The 10,050-nt window shown below is 39.8% G+C and overlaps 1 protein-coding gene across 3 annotated transcripts; it reads right to left on the reverse strand.

The window, feature by feature from the left end:
- Positions 1-6,124: 6,124 nt before the first annotated feature.
- LOC105034434 (origin of replication complex subunit 5) lies at positions 6,125-9,649 on the reverse strand. Of its 3 annotated transcripts, XM_010909598.4 has the most exons (5): positions 8,660-9,648; positions 8,120-8,539; positions 7,694-8,006; positions 7,433-7,584; positions 6,958-7,326 (listed from the first exon to the last, which is right to left on the reverse strand). In XM_010909598.4, exons 1-4 carry the CDS (start codon positions 9,466-9,468, stop codon positions 7,534-7,536), a joined length of 1,593 nt encoding a protein of 530 aa, XP_010907900.1. In that variant the 5' UTR covers positions 9,469-9,648; the 3' UTR covers positions 6,958-7,326; positions 7,433-7,533. The 3 variants fall into 3 exon arrangements, with proteins under 3 accessions (XP_073104820.1, XP_010907900.1, XP_010907901.1); XM_073248719.1 differs by lacking the exons at positions 6,958-7,326; positions 7,433-7,584 and adding an exon at positions 6,125-6,501 and having other exon boundaries at positions 8,660-9,649; XM_010909599.4 differs by lacking the exon at positions 7,433-7,584 and having other exon boundaries at positions 8,660-9,649.
- Between the last annotated feature and the right edge of the window lie 401 nt (positions 9,650-10,050).

A 10,050-nucleotide genomic window follows, 5' to 3' on the forward strand; every position in this document is an offset into this window, starting at 1 on the left:
AAATCAGTCTGGAACAACCCTCTTCAAGTTGAATTTTCTTCTCTAAGAAAATTCACCCTGCTGAATCTGAATGAAGCCGGAACGCGATCCACTCTTGATCTCTTTTCTTGATCTTCTTTTTCTCTTCTTCTCTTACCTTTCTACCCTTGCTTGCACTACTGCCAAGCACCAAGAACCAGAAACAAGTGGACATCCAACAGCCCTTGGGCATGATGAAGAAGGGACACCCCAAGTGCTAGGACGTGTGGACGTCCAAGGGGAGAAAAGAAAGGGAGAGGAAGAGAGGGCGTGAGAGGTTCTAAGAGAGGTGTGGGGTACTGGATTTGATTGCCTAAGGACCTTAAGGGAGGTCTTTTTAAATAGGCAAAAAGATTGAATCCTATTTAATTACATAATACAAGTCCTACTTACATTAGTTTTTCTAATAACTTAAGTTATTTGAGTTTTCTTAGGAAACCTATTAGGCGCCAACAATTGGAGTCCTTATACCTACATTAACACACCCCAAAATACACCCAAGGAATGCCCCATATGAGATCCATAGGCCCTCTAATCATGGGACACGCCCAACTTGATTAAATCAAGGTGGTGCCCAAGAATAACTATCAAGAAAATTAATTAGAGAGTTGCACCCTTAATTCATATGATCCAAACCCTTAGACACCCAACGATTGGAGTCCAATGAATCTAATTCATTTAGATTATTAGTAGGTATTTAAGTTTGAATTATCTTATCAAATAAAAAATCCAAACATAAAGAGAAAATTGGGTCTAACCATGTGCTAGCAAGGTTACCTTGAATCCAATCGGATTTTTCTAAACCCAATTGATACTTTATAAGTCCAATTGCTAATTTCAGATCTAATCTCTTTATTGTGTGACCCTATAGGTTCAATTTTATCTGGTAGTGAAATATACACTGATCTCTATCAAAGTATCATTGAAACTCTTTTCAATGGGTCAGAATAATTTCATTTTAACTCATCAAGGATTGTCGATCCAGAACAACCCTAGTGAGCTCTCACAATCCATCAGTGACACCTAGTAGTATGTAGTGGCAACCCAATAGAACCAAAATGAATCTCTAGATATAGTTAACGTATGATTCAGTCCCTCTATCGTAAGTTTCGACTAGATGGCAGGTCATAGATAAATTGTCAAACTTTAACATCAGTCATATAACAGATTCGATCAGTTCAAATCTAATTATGACTTCTATAGAAACTCTTTTCTATCAATCACACTGCTGTGGCCACAGACTCTCAAACTTAGTCTTTCAAATCTCATAAGACTACTCTTCTCTATCAAGGTCGATAGATCCTATCTTGATGTGCATCCTACTCTTATAGTGAACCAACTATCGCTAACATTTACTACAAAGACTCATTAAGACCCATGTATATATGTCAATCAAATTCCAGCAGCCTCACTGCGAGCAGTAGTGCCATCTCAGATCAAAGGACCAGTCACACAACTACAGCATCGAGACAATCACTGACGATTGAATAGAAATTCAAGTGATCTCTCGTATGATCACGCTCAGTACTAGTTATTCTCTAACAATTACTCACACTCGTTGTCCAGTATCTCTATACTGTAGACTAGAGACCTATCTATCCTGAAGAAAGAGATCTGTGCGTCAGTCTATCCGGATCGATCACCATCCTCATGATGACCCTATGATCAGGAGTATTTAGAAATTAAATATATGTCTCTAATTCTTAACTCTTTGAAAATATGTATTGAAAGCTAATTTCATGGATGATTCAAGGATATATCATACTTGAATGAAATATAAACTTACCCTTTTATTGATCATATCAATGTATTAAGTATAAAATTATGTCCTAGATTTATTACAATGTGTCAGCCATATTGGCTTCTAGGACATATATCTAACACTTCTCCATATGGGCAAACATGTCCAAAAAATTTTGGAGATAAATCTTGGTCAATGACTTCTTCAAGTCATTCTTCAATAGGCTGCCCATCATCGCGGCCATCGCGGTCGACTGATCCAGATCACGGACCTCCAGAGTCATCGTGTTAAAGCGGATGACGAATACATGGATCGACTCGCCCTCCTTCTGTCTGATGGTGTGGAGATAGTCGAATCATTTCTACTACCGCTGGTTGCTAACAAAGTGGCTGATGAACGACCAACATAGATCCTCGAAGGAGTAGATGGATGCCTGCTTCAAACTTGAGTACCACTGTCAAACCGTCTCTTTGAGAATCAGAGAGAACGCTCAACAGAGAATTGCATCAGATGCTCCCTGAAGGAGCATAGCTACCTTGAAGGTTTCTAAATGATCGACGAGATCGGCGGTCCCATCATAGACCTCTAGCTGAGATAGCTTGAAGTATCGAGGGAGTGGCTCCTACACTATCTTTGAGATGAAGCACGGCTCACTATTAAACCCCTCATAGGGTTGAGCCGAGGAGTGGTTATTGTTGAGTACATTTTTAATTTTCTTTTCCATCTATTTGCCAAGAGCCTGGAACCGCCATTCGATATCGAGATCTTGGACGGTGTAGGCCTCAAAATACTGCAGAGAATGACGATCGGGGGTTGAATCATGCCTCGATCGCGGACTAGAAGATCTCCGTCTGGTCGACTGCTGAGCCCTAGAATGGCTCTGAAGAATGTATCTTCTCCGGGCTCTAAGAAGGCACATACGGCTCTGGCTGTGGTGGTGACTGAGGAGCCAAGGGTGGAACTAGATTCGGTGGGGGCACCACCGCTGGAGGTGCCGATGTTCCACCAAGAAGGCCATTAGTTGCATCGTTAAAGGAGGTGTAGGAGCAGCCTGAGCAGGCTGCGGTGCCGTTGGGAGAGATGCCACAATGGTCTGGATAGTCTAAACGGTGGCCATCAAGTTTTGGATCTACTGAAAGAGCAGGCTAAATTGATCCGCCATGATCAGTACTGACTGGGTGGCCAGAGGACTCTGAATCATCAGTTGCTGCCCCCGGTTGTTGGCTTGGCTCTCCACCCAATGAGAGACGGCAGCATTGGAGAGCCGAGATGATGTTCGTTTTGGAGACATACTGAAGATTATGCCCTCCCTCTATCTATTGCTGCTCGATTCGATCGAGGTTGGAGAGAAGAAGACTGAGCCTCGTGTAGGGATGCTGGCGCTGGAGTGATCTGCAAAATAAATCCAAACCAGAGGTTTTCACTCCGATGAGGATCCTTCGATGCTCAAGTCAGACTCAGAAAACAACAAGAGCAACAACGAGTTCTCTGAAAAGGATTGATTGGCTTATCTTGATCCTCAGGACTTTGGTTTCTTATATAAAAGGATGTCGAACAACTGGTCAAACAGCTGTGAAATTGTACGATCTCGAGATTGTAGTATCGTTGAACATGCCATTGCATATGAGATATTCTAGCCCTCAATCGCTCCCACGAAATTAAAAGAGTTGGTTACGCACAAGTCTATCCATTCAAGATGGACAGCTGTTGCACACATCAAAAAGTGAGTCGGTTATCGTAACAAAGGCAACCCACGTGCCAAGGCATTAGTCCTGCTGAGGCAACAAAAATAGCTAATGCGCCGGACAGACCATGCGATAGAGCAAACGCAAGCAGCTCTGCTCTGCATATGGTTCTACTCTTAAGTCAGCGGTCCTGGTAATGCTTGAAGACCTAAGGTATCCCATGGTTGTCACGCTGATCTGAGGTATTCACGATAACTACCGTAACACCGACCATATAGGATAACTTTCTATGGTCGATGTCGATAAGGGTAAGGATACGTCCAGGCCAACACTTCAGCTATAAGCCAATCCTAGTCCGCTGACCTGATCAGCCACATGGACCACCACCAAAAATTTTCTAACAGAATGTCTGAGCATCGCCACCTCCCATGACTAATAATCTCTGATACATAGATTCTCTATCCCAATGGCCCGACAGTTCATGACCTAGTCTAAGGGCCTACCAGGTTCAGGTATGATAATCGGCAACTCCACCTCTACTTAAAAGGGATAAGAAGGGGATCCTTAAGATTCGCACACTTAACACTATGCGAAGCTGCCATATTCTCTCTCTCATCTACTGTGCTGAAGCTTCGGCTAACTTGAGCATCGGAGGATCTCCCACCTAACACCTCCTAGCAAGTCTAGACTTCTTTTATAGGCCCATCATGGTGTCCCGATGTTTGATTTTCTCTCTATCCTTGACCACATCAGCACCTTCCAAAGCATTGACGTAATACTATCCAGAACTTTTTCCATTAGTTTCCTTTCTATTTAATGGGTAGGCACACCTTGGAGGGCCGTGCAACAATTAAAGACATCATCCATGATTTAAATGGCCAAGGATGCTGGATTGAGACTAGCTTCGGGCACACCTACGTGGCAATAGCTAGGGACAAAAGGCCCCCATAGACATCGTCAATGACCAGCTGCCTGGACATCACCCACAACAAACAAATACATTACCCACAGCATGCATCACAACCAAACAATAAACATCATCAATGCCTACCAGCGTCTTCTCATATGTTTGATGTGTACTAGTTATTGCTTTATTGCGAATGTACATTCCACGATGAACCTGAAAGGAAGCAAATGCCATTCTAAATTTTTAGATCGACAACACTGTTGCACCTGTTGTAAGCAAATTAGTACATAAGCCATATTAGAAGTTAATACAATTTCACCCAACTTGACCACATTGACACCGGCTTGAAGGAATAATTTGATGCGAAATTCTTTGTGCACCGCCCGCGGTGTAGAAAATCTGATGTGGAGTGCACCGTTTCATCCTATTGTATCACATGATCACTACTTTTCAATGTACATTTAATGTCCATTTAATATCCGTAGTTCTACATTTTCATTTGTTTTGAATGACGAAAATGCCTCTTTTCTTTAGAAAAAAATTATGACATTCTGTGCTGGTATTATAATATTCAATATTGAAATTATGACTTTCTGCATAAGATGTCATAATTTTTTCACAGGATATCCTAAAGAAGGAAGGATATTTTCGTCATTGAAAATTTACCATGATAATTTTTCAATGACGAAAATACCCTTCCTTCTTTAGGACACAGGATGTCAATTTTTTCATGACCAAAATACATTTTTCTCTTTAGAACATCCTGTGAAAAAATTATGATATCTTAAAGTTATAATTTCAATACAGAATGCCATAATATCAGCATAGGATGTCATAATCTTTCAAAAAAAAATATTTTCGTCATTTCAAATTTCAAATAAAAAAATAAAATTACGAACATTAAATGCGTGTTGAAAAATGATGGCTATATAATTCAATAGGATGAAGCGATACACTTTATGTCAGATTTTCTACACCACGGACAGTGCACAAAGAATTTCTCATAATTTGATGCAGATAGAAAAGAGATAGATCGGAAAAGATATGAGATGAAGAAATAAGGAAAGATTTGTTAGTTCTTATCTTTCAGAAAATATGGCTCAAAACCAAACAGACTATAGGAAAAGAATTCATTAGCTGATCCCTGCTGATTTGGGATCAAATCTTAACTAAGATAGGTTGGGTTGAGAAAATTAATTAAAACCAATTAACATGTCATACTCCTTGTATACTTTAGAAAATCATTTTTTCTTGCATTGTAATGATTTTCAAAAGTCCTACATGATCGTCGCACAAGATTTGCAATATAACTGTTCAAAACTTTTGAATATCAACTTTTTTGACACATTGTCGCCACATTAACAATGACCATGTTTCAGCTCTTCCAAAGTTCCCAATATTTTTTTTTTCCATCATGAACAAGGAGAAATTGAAGATGCAAGCTGAATTATTTGGACCAGTGAAAATGAAAATGCTTATTGGAAATTTCTTCCCAGCCATATCAAAGATGATTTTTTTTTTTTTTCACTCTTGAGTTTCTGCTGGACAGGCATCATTACCTCCAATAGCTTCAAAATCCATAACAACAAAAGTAATTTAAAAGACCATTTTTTTCTTTCTCTATTCTAAAGGAAACGTCCAACGGATCAAGATTAAGTGGTTCATTAGTCAATATCAAAACTTCAAACAATTAAATTTCTGAGTTGTTACTTCAGTTCCACACAAGTTTATGTCCAGGCATTGAGTAATGAGATCACATCAATTACTAGCGTATTAAAAGAAGAGTAATTTATTAGAATCTTGCATTACAAAGTATGCAGTTCAAATAAAAACTCCATTGGCAGAAAACATACTAAAGATAGAAGCCATAAAATCTTCCCAGATCCTAGCTGAAGAAAATAGATCCTTTCTATGCCAACTCACTTGATGTGTATTAGAGTCTACTGTAGCATACTGGGCAACTTTCCTTTTAAAAACTAATGCTAGCAACTTCATTGACAATTCGAAATAAATTTCAATATAAAACAGAGAACATGCTAGATAATTTATGTGCTTGCTAAGACATATTGGCACTCCAACATTGTAGGTGCTCTGCTGACATCCTAGGTAATTAGAGCTGCAACAAAGACATCCCGAACCTGCCTATGCACCTGTCTAGTGCCAAGGCAGAATAAGAATAAGAAGAAAAAGAAGAATATAAAGATTGGATACACAATATGGACTGGAATTCTACAATAAATGGAATTCTAACAAAAATCATATCAAGTTTTCATTTAAACATACATAAACAACACACTCATGCATGTAAGTACACATGCCAGTGTTATATTTCAAAAAAGGAAAAAATGTATATCCACCCACACAATCACATGAACCCAACTTGACCCAACATTATGTAACATCTTATTGCATGAGGAACAATGAAGATTAATTCTATAAGTAAACTGAAAGCTCACTAAAGCTGAAGTATATAAGCCAGTAAAGCAATAGACTCAGAGAAGTGATGATGTTAATTGAGAAAAAATAAAAAAAATAAAAAAAGAAACATCCGATCGAGCTTTGATTAAGAAAATAACTGCACGCCTATATTATTTAAAAAATAAATGTGGGCCAGTGAAATCTCCACCTTAGGTTTCTATTGCTATTTTGAATTATCTGAGCAACTACAAACATCTGCAAAGATAAAATACACCACCACCACCACCACCACCACCACCACGACAAAATAAAGATCTCTTTATTCCTTTCATCCACTATGATGGCAGCAGCAGCCATAATCAGCAATATGCAACTGTTATAAGTTTAGTCATAGAGTATCTTTTGGGCCTTAGACCTATATCAGGATTAAATATCATATTCCCCCAGCTGTTTCAGGTTCAGACTTTCCCCATTGCTATCTCAGCCTGCCTTGTGAGCATTGTCCATCTCAAACAGACTGGAAGTCAGCATATCTAGAGCTCTGTTGACATGGTTATCTGCAATCAAAAGTTAATATTCAAATCAAACTTAGCTTACTACTTCACTAAGAGATATACCAAGGTACATTGAAGATTAATAAGAAAATAGTGATGCTAGACTTACCTATGCAAGTTCTACCTAATCAGGTTATCCGATATACTCTCCAGGATATAATACAACACTCAAAGTTGCCACTTGTTGCTAAGAACCACTAGTATTCAAGACTACCTTCTATACATATATTTTGACAGGGGAAAGTTTATGCTCCTTGCAACCTATCAACCATTCAAAAACTACTGAATTTCAAGAAAATACATGATAAATCTCTACGTCAGTAAAATGATTGAAGGAAATCCCGACAGAAGACAGAAAAGAATTGCTCACCTTCAAAGCCATATCCTCATCAACAGTAGAACGGTATCTAGTCGAGCCTTCCAAGGGGCAGCTTCCACTTTTGCATATAAAATTAGCATTGCAGAGAGTAGATAGCTGCAATAGAACATCAGACATCAGCCCAACATTCCCACTTTCAATCACCATCCCATCTTCAAGTTGTTCTTCCTCCAGTGTACCTTCACCAACTGATGTGATGCATTGAAATATAGCTAACAACCTTTCCAAGGGGAAGCTCCCAGGTCCCTTCAAAAGCATTTCTTCAGCCATTTCATCTTTCTGATCCATAATTGCCTGAGAGCTCCTACACACAAATTAAGAAGAACATCAGTGATCCAAGGATCTAGTGAACCAAGTAGCCATCGCACAATCACATAAGCTTTAAAAAAATATATAGAAAAAACAAAGAGGCCATACTTCTTCTTTTGCTTACGATTATTAGAGCCTCCAGTTGAGTCGAACAAGGCTGCATCAAGAGTAGCAGGGTTTCTTGAAGCAAGAAATGCAGAGATCAGAAGATATTTTGCAGATACAGACATATGAAAATCCAATTCATTAGAAGTCTCCCTTCCACTTAATTTCCTTATATTCCCCTTCTTACTACAAGTTCCCTCCTTATTAGCTTCAAAAGAACACTCAGAAGGAACTCTGAATGTCTCATTTAATGAAGCTGACAGGTGTGGCTGAAGACGAACAAACAACCTTCTCTTCATGCTCTCATCAGGAACCAGATTCAAATCAGCTAAAGGCTCACAATATTTCTGAAATAGAGGATCAAATGCAGTCGCTAACTCATCAATCCGTCTCGTAACTCTAAAGAAGGGCTTCAAAACGACACTGTTCATTTAGTAAACATTACCAAGAACATTAATTTTATTTCTATCGAATACACAAACAAGTGGAGGAAAAAAAAAAAAAGAATTCGGTTACTGAAGTATGAAGGTTGATCCAATTCACCTGAGAAAAGAGGAATAGAGTTTCCGATTGGCTGGGCTTCTCAACATAAAAATATTAAAAAGATCATCCACAGTATAATCAGGAAAGTACACACCTACAGGCTCAACAGAACCCGCCATAGAGTAATAAGCATCAGGTGCTGCATTACTGATATAAATCAAACCCACTTCAGGAATATTCAATATATCAAACAGTCTAAACAGCAAAGCAAGAATATCCGAGCTCTTGTTCCACGACCGAATAAGCTCCACATTATCGAAAATCAAATAAATCATCTCCCCGTTGCCATCCAACTTACTCTTTTTACCTCTAGGAGATCCTGTCACCTGAGATAGCGCATCTCGAAGCAGGTTGATGAAGTCGGAGGCCCTCTCACAGCGCCGAGCGCTCAAATATCCATTGCTGGGATTCTTTCTATGGAGGAACAACTGGTTGAGAACGGACTCGAAGAGGATTCGGGGGGAATGGCAGGAGCAGCAGCTGGTGTAGACAAAGGGGCGGTTTATATGGTGGAGTATTTGGAGGATGACGCTGGTCTTGCCGGTGGAAACGCCGCCATGTAAGAGGAGAGGGAGCATGGGGGAATTCGGGGGCCCGATCAGGCGCAAGATTTCGAGGACTTGTGCCCCTCTGCCGGGAAAATTCGAGAGGAGGGTGTCGATGGAGAGGGGTTCGTCGGAGAATAGGAGATCATTGGGTAGGGATGGGCGAGTAGAGAGAGGGGGTTTTGGGGCATCGAGTGAGGGTTTGGAGAGGGAGGAGGAGGACCTGGTTGTTCTTCTTTCCGGAGTGGCCCCTTCCGTGCCCATCTCTATCTTCCGTTTTCTCGCGCCGAAACCTTGCTCCCTGCCTTCGCTGCTGCTGGCTCTGCCGATTGATTGTGGCCGCTCGAGTTCGCATTCAAGAAACCCTAGGTTTCGCTTGGTTTGGGAATACGGACGCTGGAAAAGAGAGAGAAAATGCCGGGGCGGAAGGGGCGTATGATTTGCACGTGTTCTTCCTTCTATTAAAAGTGTATACGCACACCCAGAGAGAGGTCGGACACAGATCGAACAGATTTGAGTCTAACTTCAGTCAACTTCCCAACTCTCAGATCGGTGTAGATCTCGATATACTTAATTTTAACTAATGGAGGGACTTTCATGACTGTTTGACTGATGTGATTTTATTAAAAAAATAAAAACAAAAAACCTATTGATAAGGATGAGATTGTGTCCCACACATACAGAGGTTATTGTTTCAAACGTCAATCTTGCATTTTTTTTTTTTTTTTTATATATATATTTTTTTTTTATTTTAAAATTTATTTTTTTCTTCTAACAAAATTCTCCTCCTTCTCGACCCCTAACCATTGCCTTCCTCAATCCTATCTCCTCTCTTTTCTCTCTTGA

This window comes from Elaeis guineensis, chromosome 14 (assembly GCF_000442705.2).
Source record: "Elaeis guineensis isolate ETL-2024a chromosome 14, EG11, whole genome shotgun sequence".
Taxonomy (NCBI): Eukaryota; Viridiplantae; Streptophyta; class Magnoliopsida; order Arecales; family Arecaceae; genus Elaeis; species Elaeis guineensis.